The following is an 18,171-nucleotide window of genomic DNA, read 5'->3' on the forward strand; positions in this document are numbered from 1 at the left end:
TAGCGCATCATGTCGCTTGTTTTCCTTTAAGCCGTGTTACACAGGAAAAAGGTTAAAAAAAAAAAATGACAAAGCCAATAGATCTTGCATAGGCGAAACCTATTGGCTTTGCCAGTGTTGATTTGAGACATTCCTAAATCTTGTGAAGGTTTTTTTTATAATTTCTTCTTAATTTCAGGTGCCCATGGAAATCAGAACATGAAACATTTGGTTTTTGAAGCTTCTTTTTAGAAGAACTTTTGAGTCAAACACTTTCTTTGGTACATATGTAATAATAAATGCAGCTAGGCATTACATTTTTCTGTGCCACATTAGATACTAATACCTGTCGGAGTTTGCCAACCTTTTCTTCATATTAACTATGGTCTCTGAATTTCCTCGACCCCTAACCTTGCATTGCTGATGTACACATTATTTCAGCTGCCATGGACAACAATTATAAAGACTTTTTTCCCCAGTAGGTGTTAGTACTTACTCCTGAATTTCCAGGAATACTCAGAGAAGGTGGCTTTGAGACTGGGCTCCAGTTCAGTAGGTTTTCAAGTGAGAAAAAGAGGGGTTCATGGGCAAGGTGAGGGAACGCCGCCGCCATTCGAGCTCCTCCAGGTGTGTGGGCGTCACCGGGTATCCGTGGCTTCAAATGGATGCCGAGTGTTCATTGGTCATCTGGCGCACCGGCTTGTTATAAAGAGGACTCTGGCGAGGCGTATAGTGCCAATATTGGCCCGCACACCAGCCCCCAACACACATTGTATATCCCATAAATAAATAGACAAGACAAATTGTAGATGGGAAAAGGTAGCTGCAGGTTTATTAGCATATCTTATGCCAAACATGGTGGGTTATCTTACAGACGATCCAAAGGCAAGCCGCCCCTCGCAGCTTGCCACCTGATAGGACAAGCAGCAATGCGGCCGTGGCCAGACGGTGCTTAGCGGTTGTGGTGAGAGGATAGCCCCTCCCCTATCCGGTGAACCAATGGTCCACCCTCTTGCTCACACCCCCCCCTACGAGGGGCGGAGCCTTTAAGCGACCCTCGGTTGTCCAGGTTTCCAACCGCCCGTAGGATAACGGGGCGCCGTCGCACCCCAGGGTCGACTGCACAGATCTCCCGGGGATTTTGGGCCTCGGCACCCTTTGTGCTTCTGAATAGGGTACTGCTGAGTACCCTTCACCTCTGGATCGTCCTGTAACTCCGCCACAGCCCTGAATGTGGCGACCGTCGCCTCCACCGCCCCCCACCTGAGCTTGATTTCTTACTCACAACCCGCTGATACCAAGGCCTCCTGAAGGTCCAACAGGAATAAGTCCATGCCTACTCTGGAGAGGAGAACTCCTTCCTCATCGAAGCATCCTGTGGCTTTGGCGTGGAGTTCCCCATGTCTAATGAAGCCAAAACCCATCAGCTCGCGAATCTACGCATGGAGCAGTTGACCCTCCTGCGCGCAACCTCTAACGCTTGGCCAGACCGTGCCACAAGCCAAACCAGGCGTGGTGTGATTTCCGACCACCACAGTTCGCAGGACCCTAGTAAGTTACCAATTTTGGTAATGTTCACCTTCATGTCCCTCAGCAGGAATCTTTTACCCAGAATAGGAAGGTCGTTCCCTCCCAGGTGAAGTACTAGCACGTCAGGGGGATGGGGGCACCCCTGTAATTCCTGTTTCAAAATTCCTAGGACCCCCATTCCAGTGCAGGCCATTGACTCCGCGCCATATAATTTGCGTGGTTCTAAACCTGTGTTTCCACTTCCTGCTTTCGGCCCACAGAGCCAACTGGGAGACACCCTCGTGGCCCAACACCCAGACCGTTGTTCCTGGTAAATAAAGAGAAGTGGGGGTATGAAACTATTTTTATTAAACACACAATAACACCACACTGCAAAACGATATTACACACACGTAAAAACCTCACTGCAAAATGATACATAACCATAAAATTGTTGCGGGACCATGCCTTTACTTGGCCGTTCCGAGACTACGTGACTGGAGGCCAGATTAGGTTTATAATTCTGCAATTTGGTCCCCCAAAACACTCTAAACAATCTGAAAAGAACTGACACTTAACATTTGTTTTCTGGTCAAATGTACCTCTTGTAACAAATAGATTGCCATCTCCCCACCTACTTGATTCCTTTTATCTGTACACCCTTGCAAAAAGCTGTGGTGGCAGCACCTATGCGGAAGGAATGCGTGGAGAAGCGTCTGCCTGGTGTCGAAACACCTGAAGAAACAAGACATGCTTGCATAACATGTTCCACTTGATATTTGGACAGAGGGGTGCCATGTGCGTGTAGGAGGAGATACCCCTCTTTGACTGGGCGTATGTCTAGGTATGCCACCAGTAGCCTAACTGGGCAGTCCTAGGCTTTGCAACCAAAACACCTTCCCTCTTCCCCGTTGGTCAGTTTTTGATTGTCGCAGCGTTATCTTAAGGGCATCCCCCATAACATACACGTCTTGCCACTGCAGTTCTACCCCAGTCGTGTCATTCTTAGATTTGGCCACCAGCTCAGAGATCCTAAAAGCACCAAAGAAAGCCAAGCTGGAAGTGGATGCGAACAGTGCCGCCTCGAACTCTGAGGTGGCAACCAAGTGATCATGTATTGCAATGTCTGGAAGTCAATGGGCGATCTGCTGTCAGGTGGCTTAGGTTCGCATCTAGCCCACCATTTTAAAGCTGCCCTGATTACAAATGCCTGGGTCGGGTCAGCCTGTCCCTTTAACTTGGCATGGTGGCTGATAGCAGCTAGGTGGCCAGTTATCCAGGAGTGGCTCTTCTTGTTGTCTTTGGCCCACAGTATGAACGCCTGAACTCTCATCTCAACGGCTGGCCCAGAGTCTTCCCACGCCCCCACTGTGGCACAAAATTTTTCAACGCATGCCTTGTATCTCCTGATGGTGTTAGGTGCCAGCGACAGCTCCCCCAGGGTCCTCATTCGATTTACTACTTCAAAAGATACCAGAGATGTGCCGGGAAGGGGGTGGCTTCCTCTCTCGCTCTCGGCCAGGCGTCTCGAAACCGTTGCCACTGAAAAAGAAAGAGAGCGTCAGCCGCAATGTTCTTGGTACCCTGAATGTGGCGGGCCCTGCATTCAACATTGTTGTACAGGCAAGCTCGCACCAGCTCTCGCAATAGGCATAGCACCAGGGGGCGCTTGGCAGAATGAGAGTTTATGGCTTGCACCACTGCCAGGTTGTCTGACCACAGAAGGACCCTTTTGGCTGACAGTATTGCAGGCCATAAGTGGAAAGCCACCACAATGGGAAAAAGCTTAGGGACAGTGATCTTTGCTGTAACCTTTTTCTTAAGCCAGGCGTTGGGCCATTTCTGAGCGCACCAATCCCTGTCTAAAATGGCGCCAAAGCCGTGCCTGCCAGAAGCATCCGTGAGCAAGGCAAGGTCAGGGCTGCCAGCCCAGGGAGCCCTCCAAATTAGTGCCCCATTGAAATTGACCAGGAACTCAGCCCACATGCACAGGTCCTGCTGAATGCCTTTGCTCAGCTTCACCATGTGGTGTTTTTTGGAGATATTAGCAGTGGCCCTCGCAAGTCTCCTGGCAAAGACCCTCCCCGCTGGGATAATTCTAGCAGCAAAGTTGAGTAGACCTAAGATGCCTTGGATGCACCCCAGGGAAGCCCTATCCAGCCCCGCAAGGGCTTGAAGTTTGCTCGCCAGGTCCCGCACTTTGTCTGCTGGTAGTCTAGATTCACCTGCAATGGTATCAATCTCTATTCCCAGGAAGGTCAAAATCTGAGCTGGCCCTACTGTCTTGCCAGCTGCTAAGGGAACCCCCCCCAGGTGGTTAGTGAGAAGTACAAAGTCTGACAAAGCCTGTGAACAAAGCTGTGTCCCATCGCTCCCGATGAACAAAATGTCATCCAAGTAATGAGTCACCTCTTCTACACCGTCCGTGTCCTGGAGTGCCCATTGCAGAAAACAACTGAAAGCTTCGAAATACGCACAGGACACAGCGCAACCCATGGGCATGCATTTGTCAAAGTAAAACTTCCCGTCCAGCTTGAAACCTAGTAAGTGATAGCTACACGGGTGGACTGGTAGTAACCTGAATGCTGATTCAATGTCTGCTTTGGCTAACCAGGCCCCTCTGCCTGCCCTTCTGACCAGATCCAAAGCTACGTCAAGCGTGCAGTATGACACTGAGCATGCCCCTTCTTCCAAACCATCATTGACTGAGGGCCCTTTAGGGTACGAGAGGTGGTGAATGAGTCTGAAAGCACCTGGTTCTTTCTTGGGTACTACCCCCAGTGGTGAGATGACAAAGTTCTCCAGTGGAGGAAGCAAAAAAGGTCCCCCTACTCTGCCCAACGCTCTCTCCTTTACGACCTTCGCCCTAACCACGTCTGGATGGTCTTTAGCAGATCGGAGGTTGTCTGCGTCCTTGCTCCCTAGTGGACCTGTGAAGGGGATTTTAAAACCTTCATGAAAACCAAACAACAGCAAACAGCTGTCTGCCACTAACAGATAGCGTCTGAGCAAGGGAGTGATGTTTTCTAGAATAACTGGGGACACACCTACGGGAGCTTGCGGTTGGGATAGGGTATCTAGAGGAGGGCAGCATGGAGAAAAGGAAACCACACTACTGCCCAGGTGCTGCACTGTGTCTGAATGAGAAAAGGTGGGCAGGGGTTCGAGATCTGGAGGCTTGCAGCACGTCTCATCTTTGCTGCCCCCCTTTTCCTAATGGCTGCGGGGTTTGCTTAGCGGGGGCAAGAGGTTGCGGGGTGGGGTCCCCCACAGGAGTTACACGCATGAATGTATTTGCAAGTCTTTCCCCAGGAGCAAGACCCGTTATTGAAAAGACGGAATGTCCTCGGAGGGGATCGCTTGAAGCCCCCTCGATGCCCACCTCCTCTGTGGCATCCTCGAAAGGCGTGTTTGCCCCTGCCCCGAAACTGAAAAGACCCCCCAGCTGCAGACTGCCCGCCAGGGAGACTACCTTGCGCGCTAGCAGAAGCCTGACCACGCGCCCCCATGTGTTCCATCCAGAGCTGCACTTCCTTCTGATCCCAGTTCATCTCTGGGCACTGAGACATTTTCCTTCTAAATTCCCTGTCATAATTGATCCAAGCATTGCCTCCCCACTTCAAAGCCTCATTGTGAATAATCCTGGAGTCCTGGACCAAGCCCGGGCCCTGCTCAGGGAATTTTTCCATAGTGACTGACGCTAGTATGGAGAAAGCTTCTAACCAATTTGCAGGATGTATGACGTTACCACGCATACTTTTAGCACGCATACCTTTACAACGCAATTTTTACAACGCAGGATCCATTACAACGAAGTACCATTACAACGCATTTTTTACAACGCAAATACCTTTACAACGCATACCATTACAACGTAAGTATAGATAAGTATATAATTATAGTAAAAATGTTATAGGATTGGGTTTTTGGGTAAAGGGGTATTTTTAGGGTTCAGGGCTAGGTTTGGGTTTTTGGGTAAAGGGGTATTTTTAGGGTTCAGGGCTAGGTTTGGGTTTTTGGGTAAAGGGGTATAATTTAATTTAAATGTAATTATTTTTAAAACCCAAACCTAGCCCTGAACCCTAAAAATACCCCTTTACCCAAAAACCCAAACCTAGCCCTGAACCCTAAAAATACCCCTTTACCCAAAAACCCAAACCTAGCCCTGAACCCTAAGAATACCCCTTTACCCAAAAACCCAAACCTAGCCCTGAACCCTAAAAATACCCCTTTACCCAAAAACCCAAACCTAGCCCTGAAGCCTAAAAATACCCCTTTACCCAAAAACCCAAACCTAGCCCTGAACCCTAAAAATACCCCTTTACCCAAAAACCCAAACCTAGCCCTGAACCCTAAAAATACCCCTTTACCCAAAAACCCAAACCTAGCCCTGAACCCTAAGAATACCCCTTTACCCAAAAACCCAAACCTAGCCCTGAGCCCTAAAAATACCCCTTTACCCAAAAACCCAAACCTAGCCCTGAACCCTAAAAATACCCCTTTACCCAAAAACCCAAACCTAGCCCTGAACCCTAAGAATACCCCTTTACCCAAAAACCCAAACCTAGCCCTGAACCCTAAAAATACCCCTTTACCCAAAAACCCAAACCTAGCCCTGAACCCTAAAAATACCCCTTTACCCAAAAACCCAAACCTAGCCCTGAACCCTAAAAATACCCCTTTACCCAAAAACCCAAACCTAGCCCTGAACCCTAAAAATACCCCTTTACCCAAAAACCCAATCCTATAACATTTTTACTATAGTTATATACTTATCTATACTTACGTTGTAATGGTATGCGTTGTAAAGGTATTTGTGTTGTAAAAAAATGCGTTGTAATGGTACTTCGTTGTAATGGATCTTGCGTTGTAAAAGTTGCGTTGTAAAAGTAGTCCGTTGTAAAAGTTGCGTTGTAACGGTTGTTTACCCAATTTGCAATGTTCTTCTCAGGCCATGGCTGGTACTTCACCTTTTTGTCGTCTTCCTTCGCCCCTATTTTTCTAGCGTCCATACCTTCCTGTCCCAACATAAGAAGCGTGAAAATATCTATAAACTCCCTTCTCCAGATCCCTTCCTTAGAGGCTTGTGGCACTTGCAAAGCCAAGGAGCAATGCCCAGAAAGAAGCGGGGCGGTGGAGATAGCAGGAACTGAGGATGGCAAGGAAATGGGCAACGGGCCAGCAGCAGGCGGGACCACTGCGCTACTGCTGGTAGTAGCCAAAGGCAGGCTGGGAACCAGGGGAGCGACCGGGGTAGGGGCAACAGGGGGAAGCACAGCACTCTGCACACCCAGCCCCTGCGCAATCGGAGTGGTCACCCCCTGCCTAGCTCCGCCTTGACTGTTAGTCTGACCAGAGGACCACACAATGGAGGCTGCCGTAGCAGGACTCACGTTATCAGCAATACTCCCCCCCCCTCCTTTGAGACGGGCCTGCAACAGGAGACCCGCCTTGAAAGCGTCCGTCTGGGCTTAATACAATAAGTGAGGACAACTCCGAATTAGCTAGAAAGTTTATTGTACAACCATCTTCACAGTTGTTTTTTTTTAAATGTCACAGAATTAAACACGTGAATCCATGTTATGCATATTTCCACCTTAAGGTAAATATTCCCCACTTTATTTTTTACAGTTTTGTACAAATATAAAAACCTTTAGTTGAAGCAGTATAATCACCCGCTCTAGGTACGCCTTAGAGCGCTAAAAGATGCACAGGAGAGCACCCTCTTCTGGCGGCGGGTGGAATAAAAGGCACATGGAAGACTGGCAGGGGCAAGCTTTGAGTATCACTCATTGAGGCAGATTAGAGGAAGGAAACCTAATAGGACACTCAGTCATATGGCAAATTCACCCCCCTCCTCCCCCCCCACCACCTCGAACTCCACTTGCCACTGTGAAACTCCTACAGGACTGTTTTATTCCCTGCCCTGGTACTTGTGCATCTGGAAGAGGCTGGATACTGAGCAGGATGCAGGACTGGGTGAACCGCTCATACCTGTAACAGAACACCTGGGCCTCTCTCCTGCTGCACTTTGTGCAGGCAACTTGGGAGGACAGACTTGAGGGCAGATATTGAGGGCCACTAACCTGTGCTCCAGTTTCAGGGAGACCGGAAGTTCACGCACCTTCTTTTGTTCATACCCTACAAGTAGGACCATGTACCTGCTCCAGGCTTGGGTACAACCCCATCGAACACACCAGATTGGAGACGGATACAGACGAACAACATCCCAACCGGTACTTATGGGATCACCAGTTATATTGGCCACAGCATTGTGTAAAAGTGTTCACTGCACTAGTGAGAAAGTGTAAAACATCCTGCACTGCACATGTATTTTACTGAAGTACAATTGGATGGACAGTGCACACCTTGGTAAATACCCCAAAGCTAACCTCACTAGTCATCGCCATCACCCTCTGTCCTTCCACTTTGACACGGTACAGCCTCTACAGGGTGAGGTTTGCACGAAACATTTAACTATAGGGGAAAGGGGATGAATACTTCATCCTCCTCTGAGGCAGTCTATCTTAGAGAGTTACAACACATAGGTGTGCATCTTATCACAGACGTAACTCATCGTGCAAGATCACCATGGAGCCCAGCTGGTGTCGAGACCAGAGTATCACATGTAATAGGTCTTGGACCACACCAACGGCGCGAGAGATCACTGTGTCTTTATTGGGCCCACAGGGGACGCCCTGAACACCCTTCCTACAGTGATGCCAGCTACGGTAGCGCACCAATGGGCCTTTGAGTATCTTTTGGAATTAAGGGTGTAAGCAATATCCGTTAAGGCTGCACCCTAGCCAGCGAATGGCTCTCTACCACATCAAGAGCGATGTAAGCACACAACGCCTTCTACAACAGGCAGCAAGTCTGAAAAGCCATGACAAAGGCACAAATGTTTTGAAATATTAGTAGTAGAGTTTTCCTTAAGAGGCCCCATGAACTACCTTGTTAGTCAGCCGCGCTTTGCATAATGGGAGGAACCACACTTTACATGATGGGAACTGTAGGCCCATACGTAAGATTGAAAGGCGATTCCACGTTTAGTACATGCAAAGTGCTGGTGGCTAAAGACCAGGATGACACAAAAATGGCGATCCTGAGGACAAGAGGAACTCTCATTATCGTCTTCAAAGTAATTATTTCACCACTAGTTGCCAGTAGCAACTCCATTCCTAGCTTAATAAGAGAAAAGCAACACACCCAGATTGGGCGAACACTTGGGGCTAAATGCATCCCCTTGCATGAGCCACACGTCTAGTGAAGAAGGACGTTCCACTGATCTTGTGCATACTACATATCGCATACTACATATCACATACTACATATCCCCCTCCCCTGCCCGGGAACACCTCAGGAAGAGTTCTCATCCCAGTATTCCCAGAGGGTGCTCACACTCTCACAGCAGAATATCTGCCCCTAAACTTCGACATTTCTTCTCAGAGACCAGAATGATGTCAATCTAAAACCTGAGCCACTTTCATCACCGCGCTTTCAGTCAAATCTCCCTCCACTTAGTCAGCCAATCACAAACGTGAGTCATGTCTGGAGCCCATCGGGTGATTTAGTTTACCAGCTTTAAGAGTAGTAAAGCTTGATTAATAGAAAATGCTCACAAAAAACGCCAACATTTTATCGCAAGTAATCGCTACAGAAACCTGCAAATGTCCTCTAGAGAAGGCTACAGGAACAATGGTACGCGGGTTATTGCAGGGAGCGCTTCTCTACTGTTTACATTCATGGTGGACGCCATTTTTTTTTTTACATAGGACAGCATTGCTATTTGTTTTCATCTCCCACAAGAATTCAAAACAAAAAACGAAAGAGGGTCAGATGACATTTTGAGGCTGTGTGAACGCCTACAGAAATCAAGGGAACAAGTTGCGGCGTGTTTACTTGAATACAAATATTGACTACATTTAGAGGAAACTAAATCTCACACTAATGAAGAATGCAAACACCTGCTAAAGTAGGTCTTCTGTGATCAGCTGAAATTATCCTGCTCCCACCACCATGTGCTAATTATATAAATAAACCAACCCCATGCTTCCACAGATACGCTTCCCTACGCGAAGAGCACCATTAGGATGAATGCATTTAAAAAAATGTCTCTTTGAAGTAGAAAAAAACTAATGATACAAATGCTCTTAAAAATAAAAAAATCTGCCTAGCCTATAAAAATAATTGTCAGTGAACAACGGAAGGTTGTTCACAGTCTAGATATAAAATTAGTTTGCCTGTAATGGTTTTTAAAAATATTGCAATGAATATTATCACGTTGTTCTAAAACAAGAGGGGTCGGTGTTGATCTTTTCTGTTCACTTCCAAGTATCGATTAACTCTGGCACTGCTCAGGGGCTTCCAGCAAACCCAGGGACTTCAAGCTCCCCCCCCAAAATTCCCACCAAATGAGCATCATTGGAAACCTGGGGGCATTTGTCACTCATGGGTCAGAGTTTTCCTACTGGATTACAAGGCAGTGGCCCTGATTCTAAGACATTTTCAGTGGTTCTCCTAAAATACAGTGTAGAAAAGGCATCAACGTTCATTTTCTCCTCAGTTTTCCCCCACTCTGGTCTAGGCGTCCACTTCATCCGTAATCCGCTTGGGCTTGTTGGCTGGTGGCTTGGGTGGCTCTGTGCTTCGGCGACCAGGTGGTTCCTCCTCCTCTTCATCATCCTCATCGTCCCTCTGTCTCAGAGGCCTTCCTTGTTGGGTTGGCTGCCCCTCGTCTCTTTCACTGCAAAACCACATCAATGATAGTGTAAAAACAAGGAATTCAAGTATGTGAGCCATTAGATTAAATAACAAATGCAACACAAACAACATTTTCTGCTCACAACCTAATCTCACCAAGGTAGTCAATTGTGTCCAGTTATTGACTACTCTAAGCACTGTATTCTGTGACTCAAACATGAACATTTGGAAGTTCAAACACCTTTTGCAATCGGAGCTGAACCTATACAATCTTTAAAAGTCCAGACTGCGCCGACTTCTCCTACGCTCAAAGAACACAATTTTGGGTAAGGCTTTGAACCCAAGCCCCCATCTTAGGCAGGGCATCTCCAATGAGATGAGCACCAGTTTGAACCTATCTCAAACTGATGCCAGGTTGGTATCTGCATAAGGAAGGTTGACACCCAACACAGGTGATAGGTTGCTATCCTGAAGGAACAGGACTGATAGAGGCAGCACTATATAACCCGCTTCTGCCCGCCCCTCTATCAATCAATCAATCAAGGACATTTATAGAGCGCACTACCTACCCGGAGGGTCTCAAGGCGCTTGGGGGGGGGGGGGGGTGCTGCTACTGCTCGAACAGCCAGGTCTTGAGCTTCTTCCTGAAGGAGAGGTGGTCTTGGGTCAGGCGCAGGTCGGGAGGGAGGGAGTTCCAGGTCTTGGCGGCCAGGTGGGAGAAGGACCTTCCTCCTGTTGTCGTTCTTCGGATGCGGGGGACGGCGGCGAGGGCGTGGCTGGCTGATCGGAGGTGGCGTTTGGGAGCGTAGAAGTTGATGCGGTTGTTCAGGTAGCTCGGGCCTTGATCGTGTAGGGCTTTGTGTGCGTGGGTGAGGAGACGGAAGGTGATCCTTTTGTTGACGGGGAGCCAGTGCAGGTCTCTCAGACGTCCGGAGATGTGGCTGCGTCGGGGGATGTCGAGGATGAGTCTGGCTGAGGCGTTCTGGATCCGCTGGAGTCTCTTCTGGAGCTTGCCAATGCTATTACCAAGGCAGGCGTTGGGAGAAGGAGACCTGCGATAAACTCGTTTATCGTAGGTCTCCCAACGCCTGCTCTGACCAGGTGTTAAGGCATTGATAACATGGGGGTGTGGATCATAACGCTGAATCCACCACCTAATATTATCAAGGCACACATTAGCGCGTGAAAACAACGTTTGTTTTCATGCGCTAATGTTCCATATCGCCGGATTTAATTTCGCCTACGTGTTGCGCATTGATATTTACGCGCTAACACGGCGAAATAATCCGGTGATAGCCGGCGATATGGAAATGTGCGATGTGCGTTATATAACGCACATCTAGATAATATGCCCCTCAGTTCACAATCCAATAACACTAACAGGCAGACATCACACGAGCTAGGAGAAAAGTGGACCATGATCAACGGGAAGACAAAAATTCAACTCAATTTAGTTTAGGACTTGCAACAACTTTCCAAGATTTCTGTACTGCACCAGCGTTTAATGCACTTCTCCGACAACCGTGGCTTCATGCCTTGAGTCCATGACACCTTGGATGCATTATGAGAGTGATCAGAGTAAAGTTTCTACCCCTACCCTTCTCTGCCAAGCCCCTGGCATAGAGAGTTATTCCAATAGCAGACCTATGGGCCAATAATGGACAGTCAATAGCTCTAGAGGGACTGAATGTGACCCTCCCCCCTTTCCAAGGACCTTCAAAGTTGCTGGTTATTTCCAACCGGATCCCAGCATTGTTGGAATCAAAGCTCTACAAAATTCCACTATAATGATGCGGGGTCTCTCCAGCTTTGTGGATAGCCCCTAATTCTGTGGTCCCAATGGTACTAGAAGATGTTCATTACAACCCTTTGGTAGTGATATACAAACCCATTAAGATGGCAAGAGCTGTTGGGTGCAGACCTCAATGTACTAAATGACCGGCATGAAACATTATGAACTATCAACCATGACCAGTCGGGAGTTTAGCATCTGGTCTCTGTTCCTGACCAGTGCCCACAACAACTACTGGAGTCCAAAGGCTCTGGGGCACTGAACAGACATTAACTAACTTTGCCAAGGGGTGCCCATTTTCGGTCCACCAGCATCCATCTTTGGCTTGGGTAGACCTTTGGGTGGATTTTGAAAAAGTCTTCAGAGCTTTGGCTGAGCCTACTGCGGTTCTGTGGTTACCCCCTGTAATAGTATCTAAGAATGGATGTATGTCATTACAACGCATGCTTTTTCCGCGCATGCCTTTACAACGCAGGTTTTACAACGCAAGTCGTTACGACTTGCGTTGGGGGGCGCTGGATAGTGGAATACTTTAATTCACTATTCCAACTCCAGTCCCCGTGGATAGTAGGGAAGGTTTTGGATAGTAAATTAAACCATTCCTATCCTACAGCGCCCTCCAACGCAAGTCGTTCTAACGACTTGCGTTGTAATACCTGCGTTGTAAAGGTACTGCGTGGAAAAAGTTTTGTTGTAAAGGATATTTCCCCTAAAAATCCAGGCCACATGTTTGACCCAGAGAAGTATTGTAAAAGGTTCATCGAATGGAGCCTGCAAACAACCTACCGCAGTCCTTCCAGGGAGACCCAGGCATCTGGTCATTCAGCTGAAGCCAAGTTATGCAAGGGATCTGGATAATCCAACCTCAGGCAGTCTGGAGATTGAGTGGGTGTATTTGTGTTTATCATTTCTAGGTGCTAGAAAGTCTCTGGGGCTCTTGAGTTGGTCTCTGAAGGTGCGAGGACCATAGGTTTTATTTTGCCGTGTTTCATTCGAACTGTCTCTTCTTTTCCAAAACCAATCCAAGTTGCTGCCTTTATCTAACTAATGCCTCTGCCTGGATACAGACCTTTACTACATGATGTCCACCTCCCACTGGTGGCTCATTAACCAAATTCAAACTACAGGATACTGAAGAGAAATGACTAACCGACAACAATGCTGCTTATCGCTCAGAATCCACAAGAAAAGTGTTGGGAGGGGCAAAAAAAGGACACATTAGAAATGTAATCTAACTGAATAAAAATGAGCGAAATTGGGGAACACTTTTTTTAAATTTTAGATGTGTTGTTCAAGTGTAGAAGCTATTGGTGATCTGGCTGGGTACTCAGATGTAGGAAATGGAGGTTAGCCATGGCGAAGTTGGCCAAAGCATTATCCTTCACGTTTCTATAAAAAAAAAAAAACAGCATTTGCAATGCAATAGGTCTCACATTTGGGTGAGTTTAAGCTATTGGCATTGTAAATGACAATGCCTTTTATTTATCTGTTTTGATAATTAACACATAAATAAAAGGCATGGTCATTTACAATGCCAATAGCTCAAACTCCTGTAAATGTGAGACCTATTTCACGTCAAAGAAGCGGCCGCCATCGTCCCAGACTTCTTGTGAAGTTCAAAAGGGCATGGTGCGCTCAATGTTGCAGGAAAGCATGTCATTTCAGCAGTAGGAGAAACTCATTAAAGAACTTGTAGAGTAAATCAGACATACCGTGTAACACTAGAAGTAAAAGGTCCAGTCCTCATGGGAGGTTACAAATGAAGACAAGGTGGTACTAAGAAGCGACTAACAAGCCTATTAACAAATCAGAAACCAGCATTTACGAAGGACTATGACACAAGCCAATGACAAATATGGGCGGAGAGTGGGTAGGGCTTCAACTCCATACTTAAATACTGCATGCCTTGGAGAGCAGCGCATGTGCTGCCCAGGCTCGACCGAACAACTTCAGACGATTACAAATAAGGGACATTGTAGAGGATGGCAAGGGACTCACTCCATCTCGTAGTCTTCCTTGTCGTCTCTGTTCCGGCAACAACAGCAGTAGGCAATGATGCCAATCACGATCACACCAGCGAGGCATCCTCCGATGATCCCAGCGTAGAAGGCAATGTTCATGGAAGCTGAGTGGAGCATAAATACAGGAGAAGCTTGAACCATTGAGTGCATGGTGGGACCCAACACATGCACACTTCACACGCATGTCTACACTTGACACACAGTTGGGAAAACCAAAACTGAGGAAAACATTGGTTTCCAGCTAAAGTTTGCAATTTTCTCTAAATCTCATTCATTTCAGTGGAACGGCAGGCAACATCCTAGGAATGGATCATGGACTGCGTTACAAAAGAAACAAACTAAGTCACCTACAGTCCAACCGGCATCACCACTTCCGTCGCCATCACCACTTCCATCACCACCGCCGCTCTCACCACCGTCACCGCTACTCCCCTTCACACATGTTCACATAGGAACTGAGGCAAAATGGTCTACAAATCACTAATGAAAAGGCAATACCAACTCTTACTTTTAATTAGATTTGCTACATTACAGATGATAAAAATACCAAAAATCGGTAATATCCACGGATGGCAGTTAAAAGATAAAACAATCAAAATAATATCAGAATACACATTCACCTGGACATCTTGTATCCAAAATATTTAAAATCAGAAACATACCACACGTATACTAACACTGCTACATACGTAATGAAAGATGGTGGCACACCAAAAAACAGTATTAGTAAATTATTCATTATGCATTTAATCATTTTGTTCCGGAAATCTGAGGAACTAAGTATTGGCAACACATTTCTACAAAACAAAATATTTAAATATATTTTGGGCCACATTACCTGCTGCTTATCTAGTAGTCAAATGTTTGCTATACTCCTTCCGGGGGGGAGGGAATTACAGGGCAGACAGGGGCAGCAGTGCCCCCACAGTGGTGGTGGAGATACTTTGGGTTTTCTGGTCCATTCTATTATGGTTGTCGAAAATGGGCCAAGTACTGGTACAGCATTGGAGCACTTGGCCCTCAGGGCATCAAGGGGTTTTTCGGGATGTAGCATAGGGACAAGAGAGTATAACTTAATCAACCAACAGACACTACAACATTGTTCATCGCAGTGCTTTTTATCTTTACCAAAAGAAAGTACTTTAAGCTCAAAGCAAAACTTGGCACTACTTACTTCAATAGGATGTCAAAAGGAATCAAAATCGCAGGGCTGCAATCTCAGTTATGATCTTCAGTAAGGTGCTAGATTACGCAAAAAGATACCTAGTGCCAAAGCCCATTGGAGAGTAGCTTTGTGCCGAATAAAGTACTTATTCTAAAGATGAAGTACCATCTGGAGATTGATGTATCAGGTGCATTCTAGGTGAGGTCTGAATCTCTACCGCAACCACCTCCCTCGGTGAGCCCTGCACCGATTTGCCTAGCCATTGTGTAGGTAAAGTGTGAACGCGCTCTACTTGGCGCTCAGTTACGGTCCAACTGTGAAGTGGGCCAGGATATCTGAAGTACAAGGCCTGGCCTGGCACAATTGGAGCCCTGTAACCCCATGCCCACCTACCCCCACTTGCCACAGCAGGGCTACTCATAATGACAAAGTGCTGCTCAAATGCCTCAGGGGCACTTCCTATGTTAGGAGTACTGTTCAGAGAAGAATATTTATTTGATGATTTATATACTTTTTGCAATTTTTTCGGTATCTCTTCCCAGATACTTAAGCATTTAGAAGACTTGTAAGGCGAGGCTACATACAACATCACCATGGATACCTGGTCCTGATGTTGCATCTCCTGTAGTTTTAAGGACAATCATGGGAAAGAAGTCTTAGTGATGAGGGGTGTCGACAACCTAAAGGCTGCATGCAGGCCAGTGGCGTAGCTAGTGCCGCCCGTCGCAGTGGCGGTAAGAGCAGGGAGGATCAGAAGGGGAAGGGGGGTGCTGGCAATCAATTGCTCCTTTTGACGCCCGCACAGCCGCATGTAAAAGGGGGGGTGGCTGCCCCGAAAACTTGACGCCCGGGGCAGACTGCCGCCCATCGCACCCCTCTTGCTACGCCACTGCTGCAGGCAGGGGTCTGTTCTTCAACGTTGTCTTAGTGTGCCATGGCTGGCGAAGGCTTGTTTACCATCATGTCCTCTACAGATCAGACAGCAGAGTTGCCCCTTAGTTCACGGGGCACTGCCAACATACACACGGTCGCAACTAAGTACAAGCTGCCATGCCAGTTCTTTCCTCATTTCCCCAGTAAGATCCAATGCCTATTGTCAAAATGATGCCCTTGGGTTAACACCAGAATCTCAGAAAGTCTCAACACTGTCTATTCTTGAATATCCATAAAATCTCGCCACACACTCCTGCACATGTGTGTAGATGTCCCTCCAAGGTGGGTTCAGTGGAGTGCGCTACTGTGACCACTGTTTGATACAGCAAAGTACTCTGGGAACACAGAAATCCAAAAGTTGAGGTCGTGGTTTAACAGTGGTTTATTTTATTGTTCCAACATAAGCAGTTTGCCAACACGTGTTTCGTCTCTTACTGTTAAAGTCACAGCAGACTTCATCAGGGCTTGAGTTGTCCCAATCCTGTGTGTGCGACTCTACAATATTCTGTAGGGTTGGTAATTTGTTAGTCCATGTCTTTGATGTGCAATTCCATGCCGCATCAGGTCGATCACACATGGACTTCCACATACAAGAAATGGACCAACAAACTAGCAGCCCTACAGAATATTGTAGTGTACCACACATAACTCGAGCCCTGATGAAGTCTGCTGTGACTAACAGCAGGAGACGAAACCCGTATGGGCAAAGGGCATATGTTGGAACAATGAACTAAAGAACTGTTGAAAACACGACCTCAACTTTTGGATTTCTGTGCGCCCGGAGAACTTTGCCATTGAATTTTCTGGACCTTTCCAGTTGAGGAAGAGTAGGTGGCTCTTCTTCCTCCTGAACAGCAGACAAGATATGGACATTAAAAAAAAGACTGATAACTTTTACTTGATCTGCGATATATTGTGATAGTGTGTGTCCACTCTCCCAACCACTCCAATTGCTTTTTTTCACTGTTTGATACGGGTTGCCATCCCCAGCCTAGAAGTGGTGGTCATTTCCGGAGTTTAATCTGAAAAAAAATGGTGTACAATTTTACTCAAAAACAAATGTCTGTGGTTACTTTACGGTACTTCCCACTACTTCAGGTCTTAGTCATTAAGTACGCCAACTATTACTGAATAGACTTAAACCACAGCATATGTTTAAGACAGGGTCATGCTTGAAAGCATTCCTGCATCACCAGTTGGGGATATTTGGGTTTAGAAAACTAATTCCCGTAGCATGTTGGATGTATTATGTCGAGTTGATTTCAAAAGGCGCACTGACTAAAACAAGGTCTTTAACTATGATTCTACATCCTCCTTGAATATTCTGAATGAGGTATAAAGTCCAGTTTTTCTCTTACAGTTTGTACAATGCATCTTTGTGAAGATGTATTGTGTAAAACCAAGTGCTCTCTTTACTTACTTGTAGACTATCCTGGGCGTGGATTGGGATGCAGGGTTCACAAAAGCAGCATCTATAAACAATCTAAGCCTATACGCTATATTGGACCCTTGCTACTCCTGTGGTCACAATAGTACTTTGGATACTTAAGGCCACTTGGAAACGAGGATATTCATCATGCACAGAAAGTGTGGTGAGTGGTCAACCACAAAATGGTATAGGAATGCAGTCATTGCATAGTAAAGATATTGGTCAAATGCACAGTGTCAGATATAAATCCCACCACAAAGACCTGGCAATGAACCCATGCTGTTAGTGCCCGCTTGGTGTTTTCAAGGCGGTGTTGTCTTACTGAAATATACTCAAGACATTTTCTGGAAAAGTACCTCTTGTGCCAGAGAGGTCCCAGGCAGATTAAGAGACTGAATATGAAATGCATCTCAAGCAGTGAATGAAATGCATGTCAGGGAGGTCTCCTGATCGAGATCACAAACTAGAAGTAAATACCTTGCTCATGGAGGTCGAAAGCAAGCAACCCAAGGTCGAGGAATAGCTCCTCTTTCAATGCTGCTGTACTGCTCGTCAATAACAGCAATTCACTTTATTCTAAAGGGGCAGCGCATTCTGGTTCAAAGGAACTTCTAGTCACTTCACAACAAATATGTATGGT

At 46.7% G+C, this 18,171-nt stretch overlaps 1 protein-coding gene across 1 annotated transcript in view; it reads right to left on the reverse strand.

Moving 5' to 3' along the window:
- Window positions 1-6,988: 6,988 nt before the first annotated feature.
- GPA33 (glycoprotein A33) overlaps window positions 6,989-18,171 on the reverse strand; it is a 154,726-nt gene continuing 143,543 nt past the window's right edge. Inside the window, exons 6-7 of the mRNA XM_078656688.1 lie at window positions 13,982-14,108; window positions 6,989-10,234 (exon numbers count right to left, since the gene is read on the reverse strand). Of these exons, the coding sequence (XP_078512814.1) occupies window positions 10,072-10,234; window positions 13,982-14,108 (290 nt within the window). The 3' untranslated portion in view covers window positions 6,989-10,071. The remainder of the gene's footprint in view (window positions 10,235-13,981; window positions 14,109-18,171) is intronic.

Source organism: Lissotriton helveticus, chromosome 8 (assembly GCF_964261635.1).
Source record: "Lissotriton helveticus chromosome 8, aLisHel1.1, whole genome shotgun sequence".
NCBI lineage: Eukaryota > Metazoa > Chordata > Amphibia > Caudata > Salamandridae > Lissotriton > Lissotriton helveticus.